Source organism: Natator depressus, chromosome 6 (assembly GCF_965152275.1).
Source record: "Natator depressus isolate rNatDep1 chromosome 6, rNatDep2.hap1, whole genome shotgun sequence".
NCBI lineage: Eukaryota > Metazoa > Chordata > Testudines > Cheloniidae > Natator > Natator depressus.
In genome coordinates, this window is record NC_134239.1 from 84494253 (window position 1) to 84518154 (window position 23902).

The window sequence follows — 23902 nt, forward strand, 5'->3', positions numbered from 1 at the left end:
CCACCCTCTGCCCCACCTCTTCCCCCCCCCAAAAGGCCCTTTCCCCATTGCTCATGCCTCTTCCCCCCCCCCCCCCCCAAGATCCTTTCAAGAATCCTGCCTGCAGGTATGAGTCAGCCCTGGCTGAGTAGGGTTAGTGACCCAATGCCTCCCGCAAACCTGCAGTAATCAGACTTTTGGTTCAGGTGCTATTTAGGGTTGCCAGGTCCCAAAAACCAGACACCTGGCAGCCCTGAACAGCACCAAGACACAGATGCCACCCTTACCCTATCCCCTTCTCTTCCCCATGCCCCATCTCCCTGGCAACTTCCTTTCCCTGCCCCATCCCCTTTCCTCTTCCCAAGTCCCCTGTTCCTATCCCAATCCCTTTCTCTTCCCCTACCTTATCCCATCCCCATTCCTTTTCCCACTGCCTCTTCCCCCACTCCACCTTCCTTACCCTGCCCCCCCATGGGGGGCTCATCATTGTACAGAAACAGGACCCAGCAGACATGGAACAGGATGATGACAGGCACTAGGACCCAGGAGGCAGCATCCCAGAGCTGCCACCTCAGTCCCAAAAGGCGGAGGAGAGCAAGCCTTACTTGGCACTCACAGAAATTGGGGGTGGGGAGGCAATTCTCCCCTCAACTATGCCCGTGGCTGGCATGAGTTGATAATCGGGCACCTCCCCCAACCACTGGTGACTGCACATTGCCAGGTTCCTTTTTTGACCGGACTGTCTGGTTGAATATCACACACCTGGCAACCCAATGTTTGAGGGATTCCAAAATACACTCAAATGTAAAGATTAAGTCTGATTCTGCTCTTTCTAGATGTCTTACCATGAGACACTCAGTAGTGAGGAACTAAAGAAGTTTCAGAGCTAAGGAAACCAAGAACAGCAATATGCAGCTACAGTGATAGTCAACTGCTCCTTAGCTTGGAGTAATCTACTCCACAGGTTACTTCTCTCCATGCTTAATCATAATCTACACATATATTATACTCTCAGATCCATCCAGATGCTACACATTACCGAAGTGCTTCTCTCTTCTCACTCCCCTCTAGAGAAAGACTCCAGGGTGTAAAGAAGCCTAGGCTAGGATCAGGGACCAAAAATCTATAATCTCTTTCTTGCTCCAGGAAGATTTACCTCTGTGGGTGTCCAGCTAAGGAACAGAACAACATTTTGGCATTAACTAGGGTTATCAGCATGTGAGACTTACTAACAAGAGCTTTAGTTCAGCTGCTAGTTTTAGTCGCTATTGCTGTTTTTTTAGATCTCATTCCACCTTTCCAGTGGATAGATAAGAATGTGTGCTTTTAACCATGATTGGTGAAGGGTGTTATCTAAATGGGAATGTTCCCATATGAAACTGTGGGAAAAGGGGCTCATTTTTACTAACCCCTCTGCTTTTTAATTTGGACTTCAACCTCTCATATTTGTAACAGTTTTAGTAGTCATGGGAATTCTCAGTGCAATATATTTAGCCCTAATCCTTTGGGGCGGGTGGGGGTGGGGAAGAGACCACTAAATAACCACAAGATAAATTTACTGTGAATGTGTTTGTTTGGGAAACTTTGGCCAGAGAAAAAAACTGAAGGAGAACTCTGTGTAAGCTCAAAAGCTTGTCTCTTTCACCAACAGAAATTGGTCCAATAGAAGATATTACCTCACCTATCTTGTCCCTCTGATATGGTGGGAAGAGCATAACTACAACACTGCAAACAACTAAATGTTAGGCATTTAGATGGACAATGGCCAATTTCACTTGAGCCGTAATTCTACACCGCTTGTTCACAGTAAAGAGCATACATTCACAGGAATGGCCTCACTGACTTCAATGGATCCTCTCCCATCTGTACAGTGAGGAATCCTCAATGTCACAGAATCAGACCATTAACCTGGGCTATGCAGAACACTTCAAGTGAGAGGGGGGAATTCTGTAGCGTTCCCCCTTAAAAAAGTACGCCAAGCCCTCCAGCACAGGCAGGTTTTGCTTAGGAACAAAATTCCCACAATAAAAATACTGCCAAAAAAAGAAGAAAAAAAAAAAAGAAAAAAGTCAAGTGGAGTTCACAGCACTGCATAGCGAACATGTCCTGGTTGTTCAATTTACAAAATGATAGTGCAAGCTTAGAGCAGTCTCCCATACTTGTGGAAGAGAAAACTGCGACTCAGTTGGAAAAAGAAGCAGAGAAAGGATGTGAACTTTGTTAAAAAATAAAACATATCAGCTGACAATGTTATCTGGCCCAACAGGAGTGTGAAAACAAATAGGCACTTCAAGAAGAGTGTAGTTAGCTAGGTGACTAACCTCAAAATAGCAGGAAGTGACCAAGGAAACAGGCCAAGCTGCTGGAAACAAAACTGATTTCTTCACTGACAGCTTTCCAGAAATGTGCAGTACCCCAAAGGACTACTGCCACCATCTATGAAAAAGTGCTGATTATTGATTATATGTTCGATGCCATCACGTTTCTCAACTCTATAGATTCAGCTATGTAACATCTCATACCTCCTGAATAAGAAACAAGACTGAAGAGACTTGCTCAGCACAGAATTTAACATGACCCAGTGTTTATTGACTCCTGCAACACTTTATTTGTTTCATTCCACATTTTTTTAATTAACATGAACACAAAATGTGCTGGATTGTAAAATACCACCACATGAATCAGTATCTATTGACTCCAAAGTGCCAGGATTGTTGACCAGCATACAACCTGACAAGAGAAGGTTTACCCATAACTCACTCTCAAAGAGCTGGTAGTACATCACAGTTGAAGTAAAAATAATTAATTTGCCTGCAGATAGATACATTTTCCTTTAGATGCGAGTGGTGTTCGAGCCAGCTATTTGCAAAAAACATTCAAACATTTTAAATTCAACAGAAATGGAGTAAAATACTTTACAGAAAAAAGGGTTTTAAAAAAAAATGAAAAGATCACGATCTTTTCAAACTCTACTTCTGCAGAAGTCATTTACTCACAGGAGCAAGGGTAAACTAGAGGGGGAAAAAAGATTAATGAGAGGCCACTTTGCTCAAGAGGCCAACAAGTCAGGTACAGGCTTAAGAATACAAATAGCCTCTCTCTATTTATCAATGCCTTCTGTTTTTGTTTTTAAGGTTGTTTGTCCTCTCCCAGCTTTCTTTCACAACCAGTAGGCCCTGTTGGGAATGATAGCTTAGTGGAGCTTGCAGATCTTCCAACATCACCTAATGTGAAATGAAGTCACATTGGGAAGGGCAACTAATTATTTTTTTTTAAAAAGCCATGGATTCTCCATCACTGACAATTTTTAAATCCAGATTGAATTTTATTTTAATTTTTTCTAAAAGCTCTGCTCTAGGAAATATTTTGGGGAAGTTCTATGGCCTGTGTTCTACAGGAGGTCAGACTAGATGATCAGAACGGTCCCTTCTGTCCTTGGAATCTATGGAAGAAAAACAAAACAAACAACAAACCTCCACCTTTCACATTGCTTGCATTTGGTGTACAGCAGTTCTGCAGATGTGAATGATGAAGGCACACATTTACCTAAATGTGTAAACAAGCTGTTGGTGGCTTTGGGAAGACTGAAAATTAAATACACTGGAGAAATAAGTCCATTTTCATAGCCAGATGGCACACGCTGCTTAGCTATATACTGTATATTTTAAACACTTTGCCATGAAACCCAAAGCTGGAAAGAAACTCCTTAAGTCCATATCTAGAGAAGCAATTCATGCATTTTATTATTGGTACAGCTGCTAAAAGAAAACTTTGTTCTTGTGTAGCAGTTTGCAAGCATTCCCCTCAAGAAAAAGTGGGAAGAATGTGGGAGAGACTTCAAGAATAAGGCTTCATTAATGACTTGTTAAAATTAATGTGTGAAACATCCACAGAGATCCTTCAACTGATCTCAGATCTGTGGTGAGGGAAAGGGGGAATATTTTATAATCCTGTATACTCAGTTTCTTGATGTTTAAATTTTACATATTGAGAGATGAAAGGTCTGTCTCTTCCAGGTAAAAAAATCAATCAAACACTCTTACCTAGACCAAGAGAATATAGGCTGAAACTGAAAACATTTAGCAAACATTTTCTTTACAATAAACGCACCGATTTCTCCATACACCCCAAGCACACTGCTGGTGCCTTATGCTGGCAACAGAGATAACAAAAGTACCTTTAATATCCAGACCCTTTAAAAAAAAAAAAAATTGTACACACTACTTTGTTGTAGGCAGTTGATGTGATTTTCACTAACATTATTATCTAATAGGCAACACTGATTAAGTTTAGTGTTTCTGAAATCTATCAGAAGCAATGAGTTTTTATTAGGTTTGGCCCCTCAAATAATTAAAAAACTCCTTTAAAGAACTTTTTAAAATGTAGAAAATGTCAACTTTGCATAGAGACACTCAAACTATTACAACATATTCCCCTGCAGCCAGTCTTTTAGAGAGTTCAACATTTAACTATTTACATAAATTCGTCTTTCAAGGAGTCACCTATTGCTTTCAGTTAAGACTTTTGACTCCTTTGGAATTAGAATTTTAAGTTGATTAAGTTTCCTTCAAGCCCATTCTGTGCTATGTAGATGCATCTGTAGTGGAAGAATTTTACTTTACAGAAGAAATGTATCAAATTACATGCCTTATTTGAGAGAACCTAGTAGGATTTACAGGGATCAGGGATGGTTGTGTCATCTCCCCTCCTCAAATGCATCTCTCTCATTCAGCAGGATGTGTGCCCTGAAGACACAGACACGCAGACCAAGTGGAGTTAAAACCACATGATCACACCTGGATCCCCAGCGGAAGTCTGAGAGGAAGAGCGGTTCGCCAATACTAGTTCACTTAAATTCAGACTTCAAAAAATGGGCACAAGGATGACCCTCTTTTTTCTTAAAAAACACAATTGGCTCAAAATACTCAATTTATTTTGCCATTTCTCATGCCAGAAAAGCTGCTGCTTTTACATCTTGTGTTGCTGTTGTACTTTTTCCCCTATCTAGGAAGCCTGAATAATGTCAAAAGGTCCTAATTTGGCAGTGCCTAGCACTCACATCATCACTCATTCTCTGGGTCAAGTTCTGTGGAAGCCATGTGCTTGCCCATGAAGGCTGTCCTGCCAATTGCTCCCCTTCTGGTCAGGCATGCGACAAGCTGAGTCAAGGGTGGGTTGGTTAAAATGGGGAAGAAAAATCATAATTGGCAGGGCCCCTCAAAACCATTCGGGTCCCCTGACACATGGGAGTATGGGCCAGAGGGGAAAGCATATACTTGGAAGATGTTAGTAGATACTGACATACATTGACAAGCCTGGTATAACTATATGAATGATGAGGGAAAGTTTACACACTAGGTGTACAATTGTTAAAACAAGAACGATTTATTTATGTGCTCAATGTGACCATGACAATTTTCTCAACATCAGTGAGATCTACACTGAGCAGCTAAGTCCTGGTTTTGGAAGTTTAAGCTGCTTGGGGACACCTTGGAAGTTATTCATCTAGCTTTTAAATTAAAAAACAAAAACAAAAAAAAACCCCACACACTTGAAGAAAATGTGTCCCTGCTCATCTGAGCCTAATCCTCTTTTTGTATATCTTGTGGCTCAAATGCAGGAGGGAAAATAATTTGAAATAATTGGGACAGCATCACTTTTTCATTCAAAGTGCACATACATACAAATTAACCAAATGTCTGAGCTCAGGATGGACAGCAGAGAGAGAAAGCAAAGCTCTAAATTAGACATAGTTATTCATCGTACATTTGTCAGGCTGCCAAACTATCTTTACCTTCCAAATTCACACTTCTATCGTACACAAGTTGGTATACGGAGACTCAATTAAAAATTCCTGGCTCTAAGGGCTAAAGCATTTTGTGTGCCATCAACTTCCCCAGCTTACCAATCTTTCGGAGAAACCAGCTGCTTTAAAAAACAAACTGAAAATGGGAAGTGAACATTGATCCAGCTCAAATCAAAAAGAAAAAAAAAAATAGTTCACAAAATTGTGAACAGATGCATAACTGCCTCCCCACCCTCTGTCCGGGGGCTGTAAAAGGGCAAAGCAACTGAATTGCTACTGCGTGACTGTTGAAACGTGAACAAAATCCAGGCAGTTTGATGGCAACATGGAAGATTATCCTTTTAGAAAGTAAAAATACAGGAGAGTAAAGCCAATGCTCTGTGCAGCAAAAAAGTGATTAGCAGCCCATCAATAGCCCCACGTTAAGCATAACAGAAGATGACCCTCTACAAATACCTAGTTTAATTTCACATTTCCAATATCTTGCATTGCCCATCGGCATCTGCAACAGATTTTAATTTGTAAATCGCCTTTCCATTGAGCTAAGAAATTTACATAAAGTGCAAATAAGACTCAGGTTTTTTCCCCACTGGTTCCAATACTTGTTATCTTTATTACCACTATTACTAAAAGCCAGCTGGCTTAGCCACTTGCATTAGGCTTTGGTGACATTCTTCTTTTACTAAAATCCTGGTTACTTTCTTCAGTTAAAGGTAAATAGAAAACAAGGGTTCCTTCTGCCAAATGCAGGCATGATGGGAGGCTACTGTGAGTACCATCAATGTAATATGCAGGTGTTAGACAAATAAGTACATTCCTGTGGGTAGGAAGAATGTCCAATGTTTCACTGGAAATGGACAAGTCGTCTTTGGATCTCATCATTTGCAAAGAGTTCAGAAACGGTTGTGATAAAAGCACTATGCCAGCAGATAACTTTCAGTCTTCATGGAGAGCTGCTTCTGTCTTCCCTGCATCTACAATGAACAATTGAAAATGCAATTAAGTTATAGTAAGTAAGTGTTTTGAACATCTAATGTAATAGCAGTAATCAGAAGACTCAGTTGGCGAAAGGAATATATCTGTATAAGAACTGCCATACTGGGTCAGACCAATGGCCCATCTAGAGTAGTATCTTGTCTCCAGTATCTGAGGTTCAGGGAGAGTGTATGGAACAGGACAGTTGGAATGATCTATCCTTGACTTTTCATTTTGGCAGTCAGAGATTTAGACCTGTCTACACGATAGAGTTAGGTTGATGGAAGAGTTAGGCCAGCTGTGTGGTCCCATGTAGTTCTGTAGTGACTGTGACATCACAGCATGGTGCATGCTGGGTAGCCATAGTGAAACAGAAATGCCTTGAATTATTATTTTCAATAGATTTATGAAAAAAATCATACCAGTTAAATTCCTAAACTTTTTCTTGGCTTCTGCTCTTTCTTCAGCATCAAAATACCACACAGTCATGGCATACCTGTGAACAAAAGGAAAGGATTTATTTCTTAGACTCCCAAGAAGACACTAAAACACCTAAGGACACTGGGTTTTTTATTCTCATACAGAGAGCTCAAAACTCTCGTTTGTCTATTATAAAATTGGAAGCAGACGAATAAAGAACTAATTTGACTTCTGGGTGATAAAACAAACCAGGGAATCTCTGTAGACAAACTCTGTGTGTGTGAGCGTAAGTAAAATCCAGGGAAGAATTTGTGCTGTACCTCTGGGAGGCATAGCACAGATCTGACAGAGGGAGGGCAGAAATCACTTTAAGATCTTCCCATTCTAGGTGCTCCAGATGTTAAAACAATCCCTGGGGTGACTTAGCCAGCTTGGGGGTTGCTCTAACTTATGGTAGCCTGGCTTGCCTATAGTTGGCTGTAGCACCCCCAATCCCTGTAATGTTATATGATACAGGCCTGCTCCAAGGACCCCCACACTCATATTCACTATGGCTGGTTTGTGGAGAGCCTGCCACTGAGGAATTCTCTCCTCACCAGCTGAAGGACTTACAGCTCCAGTACGCTGCCACAGCAGCATACATGGGCCGCAGCAAATGGGGTAGAGGGGGTGGGGAACTTCACCATATATGTTATGCACGTATATGGCTTGATCCTGCTGCTCATTTTTGTGGGGAAATTTACATTGGCTTCAATGGTCCCAGATAAACTCCATTCACATTAGTATTTGTACTGTACATATGCATGTGTGCATATATACAGATACACCCCCCCACATAAAGGTTATATATTTTTAATATACTATGTGTGTGTTGGAAAAGAGCCAAGCTCTTTAATCTTTGGCCACATGTCAGTACTGAACATCGTATTTACCTGGTTGCATAGGAAGGTTGCACTTCATGTGGGTTCCTTCGGTCTGACCAGAAAAAAAGTAACCTGTCAAAAATGGGCTCAACATCTGCTACATAGGACTTTCCTTCCGGGAATATTCGAAGAATTCCACCATGCAGCTGAAAGTAGAGTGAAGGGTTATTTTCCCCCACATACATACACCCACATTTAAAATGACAATTGTTTCCTCTTTAACACACAACAAATGTGGAGTAAACGTTGAGGGCAACGCAACAGCAGCACATGGCAGTGCTGGAAAGCTGTGTGTTGCCTCACGTTAGTCACTTTGATTTTAGCAAACCATTCGGATTGACTGAGCATAATAAACGTCTGTTTAAAAAAACAGTCAGCCAAGATGAAACACCAACTGCTTTTTTGAGACAGGACTTCCCCCTTCACAGAGGCTCTGTCACAAACACATGGAAACCACTTGAGCTCACAGCCTCATTTCTAAAATTAGTTAAGACTCATAAGAAGATTGATTGTTCATTCTTTCTGGTTTGAGATCAGACTTCACTGCATGACTGTCAAATGGCATTTCAAAACCCTGGTATTGAGCCCACATAGGAGTTCTCTTTTGGGTCTGACAGTGGAATGTTGCACTGGACATGAATATGCGGGTGTATCCAGCCATCTAAAGTTGCATTTTATACATAAAATTGTGTCTACATCCTCCACTCTTCTCACTCCTTCTGGTCTGGCTTCTGTCACATCTCTCACTCTGGTTTCTGACAATCTTATGGGACAAAGTTTGCACCAATTTACGTGCATCAGCGGAAGCGCACAGGGTACAAGTCTGTGCTACCATCCTCCTAGAGGACTACGGGAAGTGCAACAGGTCAAGCAGATGGTTACATTTTTTTCCGTTTCAATATGTGGGGGTATTATTCAGAACATGGTGTAGGTCCAGGATTGTGTTTTTCTATAATATAGGATTTTTCAGTGGCAGCATCTCTCCAATATTAAATCACTTGTTGGGATTTAGTGGAGGAAGCGTGTTGGCACTTATAGGGATGGCGGATTTACATGACCAATGCATGTTAAGAAGAAGGTGACCTTAGTATTATCTGACCAGGAAATAACCTGGGAACAGGTTTGAAAGCATTCTAACAACAGAAATCTGAAGAAACAGTCTTTGATTTTACAAGCCCTTGTCTTGTTTATTATTTAAGGTCTGATAAATCCCCTGCTCAGGGCTGAATTAATTGCCCTGTAATGATACAACGCGCACAGAAACAGAAATGAGAGCCAGCTCACCCCATTTGGCAAAGAAACTCATGGGATGTGGCCAGAGAGTTAGGGAAACTCTACCCGATTCCCCTTATGAAGTGTGCTGCGACCCCTTGAATGGAAGGGATTTAAAGACATGGGGAGTATACAGGGGGCAAGGCCTCCCAATCCCATGAATCTAGGAAATCTGTGGGGAAATGATCTGCCTTGACAGCCCCTGCCTCAGTGTTGCCCCATTAGTCCTCACCCAGCCCTGCTGCCATTGGCTTAACAGTGGCTGTAGAGGGAAATGCATACTCAGATGTCCATGAGGTTAAGCAGGAGACAGTGTCAGAAAATACAGCCAAGCTCCCTGCCTTCTGGCTGCTAGCCCCACTGCAGACCACAGGAGCTCCTTCTGCAGAGGGGTTTTACACAGAACAGGAGTACAGAGAAGGTGGGACAGTGCTGCAGAGGAGCCTCAGTTTTGGCTCTGACCCTGGAGGTAGTGTCATAAAGAAACGAAGCTACTTCTCACACTCAGGAAGTGCTTCCTTTGCTGGGTCTGATCTTACTTTAAGCTGAAGTCAATGAAAGTTTTTCCATAAGATTCAGTGGGAGCAGGGTCAGACCACTTGAGCAAAAACTTGCAACTTTAATGTATTAAGGGGTCTAATGAGACAGTTGGAGCCAGAAAACATGACAAATGGCCCCAATCCACTGAGGAAACTCCTAGAGGCCACACAGAATGGAGTCTGAAGCTGCAGGCCCATAAGCCTGAACAGATCACCCCTAAAATACCAAACCATCATGGAAAGTTCATCTTTGACAGATTCTAATAGTGCCAAAGGCAGTCAGGAAAATAAAACAGACCAGGGATCTAGAGTAGAAGGAAGATGGGCTACCATGAGAATTCTAGTCTCCAAACGTTCTGTATGCCTGACTGATGGGAAGGAAGGCAGGTAGTCTTTCTGGACTCAAGGGACCCAATCTGTAGTTAATCCGTTCTTGTGCTTGGGGCCAAAAGATAGCTTTAAACCACCTTTGTGTTCTCAGTATTCTAGGACCATGCAAGGCGCTGACTGATTCCCAGCATAAGGCATAGCAGCATTGGGGCTTGGTGCTCAACATGCATTCATTGTGCCCCCTAAGCTAGACAAGGGCTCATGTAGAGAATTTACATCAGTTCTACTTTAGCTGGGGGGGGGGGGGAGGAATTCCTGAACAAGGATATTCCCATGGGGCTTTTACACCCACTTTGTAGCACTTTTTTGTTTCCATAGAGACATAAAACAGCCTTTATTTAACCAGGAAGCAGTCACAATACCCAAGTCTTTAAATTAAGGTGAGAGAGATCATAAACATTTCTAGCAAGAAATTTTCTAGCAAAGTCAGGAAAGATCAGACTTCACATTCCTAATATCCCTAATGTGAAAAAACAAGCATAAAATAAATAAATGTCTTTCATGCCCTCTTCATGAATCATAAGAAGCAAAAAAGGGCACAAACCCAATTTTTATAGATCCTTTGCAGGTCAACTTAAAGGGACAGACCCCAAAAGTGACCTACCATTTTTTTTGTTAAAACTGCTCCCAGATTCCACTTAGTCCTGAGTGGATGTGGTTTCTTTCTAGATGCTTCATTACTCTTTTCTCTAAACAAAACTAAAATGCCATCAGCCCAGCACATGAGCTGTTCTACGACAACAAACTGGAAGGGGCGGGGGGGGGGGGGGAGGAGAAGGGGAAATGGAAGAAAAAAAAAAAACTGGTAAGGAAACAATTTCAGTTTCAAGCTTCCAAAGGGGTTGCTAAAAACAGCAAAAAACCCCAAAATGTAACTGAAAAGTGCAGTTTTTAAACCAGCTGTTCAAGAGTTCATGAAAATATGAAATGCAAGTAAACAACTGATAGCAACAACAAGCTGTTTCTGGGCCAGCCTTCCCTTGCCTAGAAATATGGGGTTGGTTTTGGAACCCATGGCTCACATACCTTTGAGTCCCAATCCTTATTCAGGTAATAAATACAGGTGATACAGCGCCCATCGCCATTTGGATTGTCTACGTGACGAACATACCCAGTTCCGTTCCCAGGGTAGCAAGCTACCATTGCCTAAATGAAAGAAAAATATCCATCAACTAAATTCCCCAAGACTCTCGCTTTGTTTTTAAAACCTTCCTGAACAGTTGATTTGACTCTAAATTATTCAGAGCATCAATCCAAAGATTCCAGTGGATACTAACAAGAGGACCAGTCACAAATTTCTTCCCCCATATGATCCTGCCTACGGGCAATTCCATACATGTAACGTCTTTGGTGTATAAGAGCAAGTACACTGGAGGGGGGAAATAGTTTATTTTGAGTAATATGCTAAAACATAAAGGGACCAAGTTACTATTATTTAAAAGCAACATAACTTTCAACAGCAGCTTGTTGTTCAAGAGAGTATCTCAAAGGTTTACTAGGGTTTCTAAGGCTGCATGGTCACTATTAATCTGAAGTTCTTGGTCATAGTGAAAGCAGACAGCAATCTTACTATGCTGAAGTTTTGCTGTGTCCCCATCCTCCACTCCAAGTTTCCTGCACACATAGCTCATATCCAAAAACACCACAATGCAATTGCAAATTCAGGTTCCTCAGGAGTGAAGTGTGCAGAGATATGCAAATCTTTAGGCTGTGCTTGAACCAGGCTGTACATGTTTGCTGTCACGGGCTGAGCCACAGAAGTAACCAAAAGTTTTCATAATCACAATTCTTTCTTTGATCATCCTCAAACCTGCTGATGTGGCCATTTAAGTCAAGGTTTGGTTAATTTCACATTTAATGGTGAGAAGAATCAACAGAAACACAAACATGAATCATTTTGAACCACAGGAGAGAACTACAGATGACTAGGAGGAGTATGTACTGAGCACTTTAAAAAAAAAAAAAAAAAAGTGGTCTTTTGCAGCACGTACGCATTTAACATGAGTTCAACCCAGTAGAATGATATTAGCAGACAGGGCACTGGATGCTCAAGGGATTATCAATTGGTTACCATGCCTCACTTGTCTAAATTATTAGTCTGAATTGGTAGTGACAACCTAAGTGCACTAAACTCTAGTCCTAAAGATATGGCCATACTAGCTTTTTCCCCGCAAAACTTTTCTTCTATTATTAACACTGGAGGCATGGAATAGGTAGTAGCAATGGTGGCAGACAATCAGTCAGCCAGCACAATGGATCCCTCTGAACCTCTGTTAATTAAGCTTAGACTCTGTTCCCTCAAGGGTGTGCCAATTGCAGAAATGATTGTACACACAGTTGCACACATACAGTTCTCTATTTTTAATACTACAGTAATTTACTTTCCTTCGCGTTGCCTGTCCTTTCCTGTAAAGGTTGCCAGAATGACACTAACAAGTTGTTATAGGATGCAATTTATAATCTGCTCTGCTGTTCAAGCCCCTATGGACATAGTATTTTGAGGCCCAATCCTACACGGTAAGGTGAGAATCTCAAGGAGATGATGCATGCTCTTAATTCCGATCAATAGGCACTCTTAGGATGTGCTGGCACCTTGCAGGATAGGTCTCTAAGGCCCTATTCACTATAGTCATTTCAGGGAACCTGGCTGCAAGTTGGGTGTCAATTTGTAATGTAGACTGAACCTCAATGATATTTCATTACCAGACTGAGGAACCGTGCTAAGGTCCATTCTCCATGGCAGTACTGGAAATATAGCTAAATATAGCTCAGTAAAAAGGCTAAGGGACAAACCTGGTTGGAACCAGGTTCCCTGACAGTTGTATTTGCAATGTAGAGGGAGCCCATGACTGTGAGCTCTGGCAGTAGAGGAAGGACAATACTAATTCTTTGTATCACAGGAACAATACTCGTTGGCTGATTGAGATGCCCTGGCTTGAAAACAAGGTGTTTACACAATATTATGGTGATGCTGGACGGCTGAGGAAGGCTTTCTTCAATGGGCAAACATCATTTGAATAGCAATGAATTGTTCAAATAAAAATTCAGAGTGATTGCGGTTTGAAAAAAGTGAGCTCTTGTGGTGTAATAAGTCAGAGGTTGTCACTAAGGGTACATCTACACAGCAGCTGAGAGATGTAATCCCCAGCACTGGTAGACATATGTGCTAGCTCTGCTCAAACTAGTGCCCCAAAAGAGCAGTGTCCCCATCATGGCATGAACATACCAGGATCTCAGACAGAGTTGTATTTGGGTGGATAGCCAGAGCTGCCACCAAGGCTGACGGCAGCCACACCGCTATGTTTAGTGCGCTGACTCAATCAGAGCTAGCACGTGTGTACATCTTCCTCAACTGTGAGCTACACCTCCCAGCTGCTGTGTAGACACAGCCTAAGGCCCAGAGTCTTAAAGATACTTAGGGGCTGATTAGCTCAGTATTTCAATGCCAGCCCCGTAGGTGCCCTGCCACCTAGTGGAATCCTCAGCCCACAGCTAGGTACCCAGACTCCCTATACACGGGGTCTCAAACTCAATTTGCCTTAGGGCCAGTGCCAGTCCTCAAATCCTCCCAGCGGGCCAATAATGTCACTGAAGATGGTGTTCAGAAAAGAAAACGTTTATATTGTATTTTTTATTTTGAATTTCTTAGAAGTGATAAAACTGTCAAACAACTTTATACAATTCTTTGCCTGCCAGAGAGTTTTTAGTGTTGGCCAGACACCCAGCAACGCTTCAGTGCTGTCGGTTTGTTGATGTTTGGCCTCAGTGACTGAGCAGTTGAAACCTTCAGGATTGCAGCAAGGGGTGCATCAGGTAGTTGTGTTCAGTATTTTGACTTGTTTATATTCATCGTGGAAAAAAGTGATGCTGCCTCCATGGCTGACTGTGCCCGGCGACTAGCAACGGTATCTCTCCCCCAGCCAATGGAAAGCTGCGGCGGGCGGCACCTGCAGCAGACAGAGGCCACAGTGGGGAGGTTCTCGGGCTGCAGATGGCCCATGGGCCAGGACGTTGAGACCCCTGCCCTATACAGTGCATGGGGAGAGTTAGGTGCTTAAGACAGGGATCCTCAGAAGCCGGCAGGCTTAGTGAGGAGCTGCCTAAGCTAACCAGGAGTGAAATGCCTAGGAGCAGGGCTGGGAAAGAAGAAGGGCTTAGGCCCTTAACTGGCTGACATGGGGTATCTGGCTGAAGGGCTAGAGATAAGTTCCTTGTTCTGTTCAGGATCCTCAGCCGCAAACCCTCCCCTGAAGTTACACACCGAAGCCAGGTCAGCTGCTTAGGTAGCCCATGCTTTAGCAGCTGGAACCCTCTCTCTGGTCTTGTCAAATGCAGCGAGCGAGGGTTTAAATCTACAGCCCACTAGGACGCCATGCACTTGGGGCCAGTCACAAAAACTGCCTCACTGCCACGGTAGACACCTAAATTCCAGAATCAGGCCCTACGGGGATTCACAAAACCCTCGCTCAGCGGCCACTGAACCGTGTAGGTGCCTCAACGCTCTTGGTGCCTATGTTTCTACAGTAAAAGTTCCCCCAGCACCTATTTTCTGCCTCAGCGTGTGCGCTTTGCTGCCTCACTCTACATGTCCAGATGCCTAAGCCACACAGCGATGCAGGATTTGGGGGTTGGAGGGAGGGCGGGCAGACAGGCATTTCTCCACTTTGGGCCCCACAGGCGAGTTATTGGGAGGCATCTTCAGAGCTCTCCAACTGGAGAGCCTACACAAAAACAGGTGGGAGGAGGAGGCCTTCCCTCATAAGTTTCAGCTCAGTGGTTAGGGCAGTCATCTGGGATGTGGGAGACCCTGGTTGAAGCCCCTGATGTGAAATAAAGGATTTGCACAATGATCTGCCACCTTACAGGCTAGAAGCTCATTAGCTGTGGGGCAATGTCAGAACATAGGTGGCTTTCCAAGTGCCATCCGGTGGCAAGTTAGCGGAAGGAGTAGGGGTTAGGCAGCAACTGAGTGGTGGTTATGAAAGGGTCAGTGGTGCCTAAATATCTTTGAGGCTCTGGATCTAATGCCTTAACACTGAGGCCAGAATCTTCCCAGGCCTCCCCACACACTACATTCTAATAAGAAACATGTGCTTTTACTCAAAAGATGCCTTGAGGTATTTATTATTATTATTTTGTATTGTCTGCATCTGCAACTTATAGGAGTCCCTGGGGATGAATGAGTAGAACAATTACCGTAGCATCCAAAGCACTGAACGTGTTTATATAAAAGGTTAAATATGAGCTTTCCAGCAGCAGCAGACTCAGGGGCAGAAGAGCAGAAGTGAAATATCCTTTTTCCTGGCACTAGTAATATTTGAATGAAGCCTTAAACAATGAAGGGAAATCATTGTGGTCCTCCTAGAGCCTGTTGAAATGATATCAAGTTTTATCAGAGCACTGACTGGAGCAGCTCCAGTATAGATCAAGCTGGCCTCAGCAGGGCCTCCAGCTGTTACTACTGCTTTTGGATTCATTGGAAAGCGAACAAGAAACAGGAGATGAGCCGAGTGACCTAGACCTAATTTAGGTAATCGGTGAACATTGGTCTTTGCCAGTTTAGCACTTGGGCTTGATGCAAAAAATGGAGACTGGATCAGATCAACAAAATCACTATCCCCTATATAGGGGAGCACCTAGTGCAACAACAACAATTATTCCCTATGGATTTGTGTTGGTGTGTTAAGGAGAACACTTTCCTTTGGGGGAAAGTCTATCCCCAACAGCCAATTCTGATTTAATAGAAATCAATCAGGCAGTAGGAAGTATGAATGTGCCCTGTGCTGTTATTTTATAGCAGTGAAATCAGCTGCAAGGAGTGTGAATAGGCTTAACCTCCCACTGCAAATACTCAGGAGTAAATCTCAGAATCAGCAGGTGAATTTGCTTTCATTAGTCTGCAATTTGTTGATGCCAAAAAATACACTATGGTCTAATACTCCAGATTAAAAACCTCACACATCAGTGTACATACAAACTACTTAGCTGTTAAAGGCTGTCTAGCTGACAATCACAAATTAAAACCCTAAAATCCTGGAGTGTTATTTACTACCTGTCTGTAATTAGATCATAGAGGGGGCTTGTGACTGGTTTTCTGTCTGTCTCAAGTCTTCTTGTATGTAGCAAACCTAGGGAACTTGGATACCATGAAGGAATCAAGAATCCTACTGTTTCTGCACTGTCATTATCTGAGATGTTTGTTTACCCACTTGGGAAACCTAACCACCAGTTAAATGAGAAGTAATTATTATCTGTAGCAAGGAGCCAGGGATCGTCAGTGAATTACATGTTGCACAAAAAGGTTTACAAAAGGAAATAATGATAAAGTCAAATACCATATATTACAAATTGAATTACCAGGGGAAGAATTCTGCAAGTCATAGAAGATGGCACGGAAATACAAATGAAGACTGGAAGTATACAAAAAGCTACAGATGTATAAATGGTCCCCCTATCCCCCGCCCTTCACTTCATTCTCTCTCCCCTCCATGTTTCCACTAGGGAAAAGCCCTGGTTAATTTCTCTTACTACTGGCCTGCAGCCACCTCACAATACACTGTGGAATTGTCAGATGATTTCACAAGCTAAGTAGAGTTGGGTTAGTCACTATTTGAAAAAAAAGAGTTCTTCAGGGAATTCCTGGGTGGTGATGGTGGGTCAGAAGGTGGCATCTTCCCTTTATGTTAGCATTGAGCCAGTGTCATGCTAGTAGGGACTATAAAGGTGACATTTTAGGATAAGATGTAAATATAAGGTACTGACATTTGTGACCACTATAGGTCCCAAACCTTTCTCCAATCCCGGGGCTGTTATTTCCAGTGACCCAATAAAATTCTGCCTTGGATAATTACCATCTGCCTGCATAAATTACTTCTATAGGCATCAGCTGGTTCCGGTATTTTTTCCATTTCCTGCACCAAATTGTTGTGTAGTGTTGCTGTTTGTCATTAAACAGCTGCTATATTTGATCCCAGGAAAGGGCACAGTGATCCCTCTCAGCAGTTCTCAAACTGTGGGTTGGGACCCCAAAATGGGTTGCAACCCCATTTTAATGGGGTTGCCAGGGTTGGTATTAGACTTGCTGGGGCCCGGGGCTGAAGCTACAGCCCAAGCCACACCACCCGGGGCCGAAGCCACAGCCTGAGGGCTTCAGCCCTGGGTGGTGGGGCTCAGGTTACAGGCCCCCTGTCCAGGGCTGAAGCCTTTGGGCTCTGGCCCCCCTGCCTGGGGTGGTGGGGCTCAGGAGAGCTTAGGCTTCAGTACCCCCTCTTGGCATCGTGTAGTAATTTTTGTTGTCAAAAGGAGGTCGCGGTGCAATGAAATTTGAGACAGTTGAGCTCGTTAAGTTTAGAAAGAACTTTGAGGTTCTGTGAAATGAAAGGTGCTACGTAAACACAAAGGAATAATGGTTTATGTAATTGCATCCTCTCATTTATAAGTCATGAGATGGAAAGCCAAAATACTAATAATTAATTGCATTACTTCTGACACACAAGCTTTAGGATATATTTTTAAATGACTCCAAGTTGCCTAAAAGTGGAGTGTAATATGTGGTTTGCAATCCTGAACTAAAAAGATTAAACACACACATTTGAAGAAGGAGCACCAGGATTCACATCAGAGGCCCAGGTCTGAATGCACGTTAAAAAACAGGTTGAGTAGTTTGTAGACTGCAAATATTCTGTGCATCTTGGAGAAAAAAAAAGAAGGTACACAGCATGCACTACATTAAAACAGCATGAAGAGTCTGATATCTAATGCTCAAAGCAAAGAGATTCTCAATCAAGTCTCGTATGATACACGGGCACAATGGAACATTTCTCAAGTACTTTTTTTTTTGCACCCAATTGTGCCCAAATGTTTTCCATTGTGTAAATTATAGTGGTCAGGTATAAGGTTTACATGGCTAGTATTAAATATTAGTTTGTTTGAATTTATGAAAATCTAAACACCCAACCACCACACCAAGGAATAGACTAGCCATACTGGCCTAATGTAATGGTCTCTACAGGAGAATAAATGGGAGGGAACAGAAGGGAGAGAAGAATGATGTTAAAAACCTAAACAAACTGTCTCATGTCCATTCGAAAGGTAACCGCCAGTTCCAATAGGTTACATTCTGCTCACCTTACTCTCCCAAAAATTTCCATTCTCTTCAATGGCAGTGCTGAATGAGAAAGAGAAAACTACAAGGGTACCTACTGGGCTCAAAGGGAGACTTGCGACTACTTGCAAAATTAAGCGTAGGCTTGAGGAAGAAGGGAAGGCATATTCTAGACCAGGGGTTCTCAAACTGAGGGTCGGGACCCCACAGGGGTCACGAGGCTATTACATGAGGGGTCACGAGCTGTCAGCTTCCACCCTAAACCGTGCTTTGCCTCCAGCATTTATAATGGTGTTAAATATATAAAAACATATTGCATTCAGAGGCTTGCTGTATGAAAGGGGTCACCAGTAAAAAACTTTGAGAACCACTGTGCTAGACCATCCAGAGCAATGACCATGAATCTGTTCTCCAAGCTTAGGATTGCCAGTGTCAGTAGCAATATTTTACTACTTTCCTGTCAGGCAGGAACTATATCTCAATTAACTGTGGAAAAAAATCCATTGATTTAGCTCCCTTTCCTGTGTTCCCAGGACACATCAGCTTAGCCAGTTGGCCTGGTAGTTGGATACTTGTGGGACAGATCTGGATGTTCCAGGAACAGAAAAAAAATTCTTGCTTTGCCTGCCTCTACTTTTTGTTCTGCCTTGATGATTCAGCTGTACCTTTGTAGCTGCTTCCACATGTACAGAGATGCATTTATGAGAAATTTTCAGGATCTCCCCAACCCAATATACTACCATCTGTCATTATTCTGATTGCCACAGGGTTGGTTAAGGGTCTTTCCTTGAATAGAAGAAGAAGAGAAAGTCTCCAAAGAAGGATCAGCCGATGATCCAAAAACTATTCCAACTGCAAAGGATAGGTATCATTTGTCAACTCTGCATTTTCAGGAGAATGCTGAAAGCTAAAGAAATAAAACCAAAGTTATATGGAATATTATGACAATAGGATTGTAATTCTGCTTAGAGCAACATCCTTGTCTCTTCTAATCTTCAAAAGAATTAATCTTCACTTGTGTAAGAAGGGTGTTGTCATGCTCCTTAACCCACATATGTTTGTATTTGCTAGGATTAACATTTCTCTGATTTCCCACTGCTCATGGACTCCCCTGCTCATTATGTTCTACAATACTGAAAAAAGTGCTTTGTTTTTGTTTTTTTTTAAATTATGTTCTAATTTAAACTTCTCTTTATGCTGAAATTTTATTCAGCTGGTGTTCTTTTTATGTGCCCACAGGCAGTACAGTTTGAGAATGGATTCACTTACTGCATGTTGAGAGCAGCCATGCTATCACCATAAAACCTGAAATTTATGAGGCTATAAGCCAATTAATTACTTTCTGTCAGGATATTCAGATTTAGTCTCCAATTAGCAGATGTAAACAGGCTTGGTGCATCATTGTATCAATAAAAGCTGTTTCGGTTTAGGAAGCCCGCCCCTTAACTACTGAGTTCTGGCTCCTGGCCAGCTAGATGATGGCTTAATGACAGTGCTACGTGCAGAGCGTGAGGGTATCGGCAATCAAACACAAACTTTACTCCAGAGTACACCTCACAGAGAGACTGCCGAAGAAAGGAAACACACACTTACAGTACATACAGTCAATGTACTTCTCATTTCTGGTTCTTACTGAACGCCCTCCTTCCTTCCCGCACTTTCATTTCCTATATATATTCTTTTAATGCTAGATACCAAAGAGACACTACGGTCTAAATAGATTTTTAGAACATTTTTACTTGTGCTTTAAACCACTGTCTTCCTCCCTCCCCGCCTCATAATCCAAAAAAGACTCCACACTATTACATTTTTTATTGTCCAGAAACAAAGCGGGGATCAACTATTCTAACTAGAAAGCATCAGACATTCAATACAGAGAACTCTGTAATGAGCCACAAGAGAGAGACCGTGACCAAGAGCTCAACCTTGTAGAAAAACAAGTTCATAAACACAAGCTCATTAAGGAAATCTGTAAAGAGTCTCGCCTTAAGTTCAGTTGTCAATGGGGAATAAAGGCATGGTAAGCAGAAAATAAATATCCTTAAAGTTTTTAATCAAGTGGTTTTATATATCGTGGGGGATAATGTCATAGTTCCTTTAATACTTGATCCTTGTATTCCCTGTCACCACTTAGATCTTTACCATTCCGTTTTTAATCACCCAGAGAAATATTGACAGAGACTTTGATAGACTAAGTAATTCCTTCCCCAGAAACAATTAAAGTAATTGCATATATTTTAGTCTCTGTCCCAGAACATTAATATAGGGTGTCATCCTAGATTTAATGGAAGCAAAACTTAAATGGGAATTTTGCCTATGTTAGGGCTGCAAGATCAGGCCTATATCCCTTTTTGACTTATGGACGCTGTGGGAGATGGTAATACTGCCTGCAGGACTTTCAATGTGGTGTACTGTATGCATAAATAAGCCATCTTTGCACTACCCTGATTCAGTGCTGCTGAGGGGACACTGGGCTACTCCAACTCACAACAGCTGCCCCAGCGTCACATTGCAGACTAGAATCCCTCACAATACTGAGTCTATAGCTACTGACCTTTCTGCCCAGACACCCTGCCGTCTTGCCCACAGCATGCCTCCTACGAAAGGGGCTTCTGAGGGAAGGCAGCCTAGGGCTACTTGCACTGATCCTATGCTGCTTCCGCACCCGAGGAATTTTCCCTCTCTCTGGCAGCACAGTTACAATCCCTGTATACGGGGCCAGATCAGTTGTAGCAATTTAAAATCATATAATTGAATTTGGAGGGAACCCCAAATCTCATCTGTGTGTCATCCCAAAGTTCTCAAGGCCAGCTTGGCTTCTGAAGCTATGCAAACACTACTGAGCGGCATGAACACCGAGATGAATGGCACACAAATGTTGATCACAGCAGAACCACTAAATTAAGGCTAATTGATGAGACCAGTTATCCCTGCTGTAAATTTGGAATAAAGCTAATTCTACATTTTTGAAAGTCGACTAGCTAACAGTACATTCATGCCTGCACTGATCTGTGCATAAATGGATATTTATGGGTAAAACCCATTAAAGTTACCAGTGATAAATTACCCTCAGAAATAATTTATGTTGTTCTCTAAGGAATGGATGAATTTTAGTCTTTCAGCTCTAAGACCTTTTCTGAAGATACCACTAGAATTAAGCCAGTACAATCCCTCCTAGTGTAAACACAGTTATACCAGTATAAACGTTCTTGTACCAGTACAGCTTGTCCCCATATGGTATGGGGAATAAGCTATTTCAGTATAAGGGTATGTCTACACTGGAAACTTCCAACTGCTGCCATGGGAACGCTCCCGCGGCAGCGCTTTGAAGTGTGAGTGTGGTCGCGTTCTAGCACTGGGAGAGAGCTCTCCCAGCGGTCCTGGTAATCTACCTCCACGAGGGGATTAGCTCTGAGCGCTGGGGAGCCCAGCTCCCATTGCTTGGAGCCTGTCTACACTAGTGCTTTAGAGCGCTCAGACTTGCTGCGCTCAGGGGGGTGATTTTTCACCCCCCTGAGCCAGAAAGTTAGAGCGCTATAAAATGTAAGTGTAGACATACCTTAAAGCACTGTTATACAGTAGAATTCTGAGTTACCAACACCTCAGGAATGGAGTTTGTTCGTAACTCTGAACAAAACATTATGGTTGATCTTACAACTGAATATTGACTTAATATAGCTTTGAAACTTTACTATGCAGAAGAAAAATGCTGCTTTCCCTTAATGTGTTAGTACTTTACATTTAACTGCGTTAAGTACTGTACTGTATTTGCATTTTTTTGGTCTCTGCTGCTGCCTGATTGTATACTTCCGGTTCCAAATAAGGTGTGTGGTTGACTGGTCAGTTCGTAACTCTGAGGTTCTACTGTACTGGCATAACTGCATCCACACTAGGATTAGACTAGACAACAACAACAAAAAAACCCCACAGAATAAACCTCCACCACCCCGCAATGAACACTTCTCTACACATTTTTTATACCAGTACCAGGACTTAAAAAATAATCCAGTGCAAAACAAATAAACCCTCAGCATGCAGCACTATATTCATTATACTTTTGCATTTTGTATCTGGAGATCAACATGATTCATAAAGGCAGTTAACCCATTATCATTTTCATTTTACAGGTGCGGAAACCAGGGCCCAGAGAAGTTAAACAGCTGCCCAAATTCACACTGCAAGCCAGTTTCAGAGTCCAGAATTGAACATAAGTTGCCCAATTCCCATATGACAGCAAGGACTGCTACTCCATGAATTCTGGCTGCATATCTACACTAGAAAACAAAAGCCTTGATAAATTTACTAGGTGGGACAGCAGCAGGGTAAGTACCAATATGGCACGACACTCATGCTAGCCAACTGTTTCTGCTCCATCATACTACCTTCTGGATGCGTACACAGTGGTTCCAAATACACCTTGCTGTAACTATGGTTGTCGGAGATTTTCAGAGAGCAAATTTCAGTGGGGCTCTGTACAGGTTCAGGAATCTGCCAGGCAGAGTAACCTGCAGGATCAGGGCTTCAATGGGACTTAATTTTAAGTACACAAGCATGTTTGCAGGTTCAAAGCCTAAGGGTATGTCTAGCATTTTGGAGGCTGCGGGAGCAAGCCTCCCAGCCCAGGGCAAGAAATTCAAGCTAGTGGGGCTCATGCTAGCATTCTAAAAATAGCTGTAGTCAGCCCACCTCCCTCCCCGGGCTTCAGAGCCCAGGCTCTGTCTCAAGATACAACTTCAAAGCACAATCTACACTGCTCTTTTTAAGAGGGCTAGCATGAGCCCCACTAGCCCAAGTATTAGAATATAAATAATCATCATTTTTATATAGGGAAAGCAATGAAACAGATGAACAATCATAGGTCAGCAAATGCACAAAATAAACTGAGAAAGAGCAGAACAAATGTTTCTTTAATCCAGGGGTTCTCAAACTGGGGGTCGTGACCCCTCAGGGGATCACAAGGTGGTTACATGGGGGTTGAGAGCTGACAGCCCCATGAGGCTGACAGCCCCGAGCCCCCATTAAATTAATACCACCACCACCCCCGCTTCTTAAATTAAAAGGGAGGGGGAAGTCACACTCAGAGGCCTGCTGTGTGACAGGGATCACCAATACAAAAAGTTTGAAAACCACTGCTCTAATCATTTACAGTCATCCTAGTTATTGTGTTAAATTAGTAGATTTTTAAAAATCAGTAGTGTGACCTAAGTTGACACTGCCTGTTTAAATCAGGAGCCTAAATATGAATTTAGATTTTTAATGTTGAAATGTGCAACCTTGACATTCATATTCATGTTCATATTCATATACCTGGCCAGCACGACTGGCATTGCTAATTCTCTTCTTCCTCCTCCTGTGAAAATGCAGTCTGTAAAATATTTAACAATTCAGTGACCTTTCCTGTTGGCCTGGTTCAGCAGCCATGTACATGCTTCACAGGCAGGGGAAGACAGATGAAAAGCTAATCCATTAAGGAAAGGGAAATATTGGTGAATAC

At 42.5% G+C, this 23902-nt stretch overlaps 1 protein-coding gene across 3 annotated transcripts in view; it reads right to left on the reverse strand.

Annotated features, from left to right (window-relative positions):
- Nucleotides 1–2560: 2560 nt before the first annotated feature.
- EGLN3 (egl-9 family hypoxia inducible factor 3) overlaps nucleotides 2561–23902 on the reverse strand; it is a 36661-nt gene continuing 15319 nt past the window's right edge. For 2 of the 3 annotated variants that reach the window (XM_074955840.1, XM_074955841.1), the window contains exons 2-5: nucleotides 11331–11450; nucleotides 8113–8249; nucleotides 7183–7256; nucleotides 2561–6759 (exon numbers count right to left, since the gene is read on the reverse strand). In XM_074955840.1, coding sequence (XP_074811941.1) covers nucleotides 6722–6759; nucleotides 7183–7256; nucleotides 8113–8249; nucleotides 11331–11450 — 369 coding nt within the window. In that variant the 3' untranslated portion in view covers nucleotides 2561–6721. The remainder of the gene's footprint in view (nucleotides 6760–7182; nucleotides 7257–8112; nucleotides 8250–11330; nucleotides 11451–23902) is intronic. The other variant, XM_074955842.1, reaches the window with a different exon arrangement.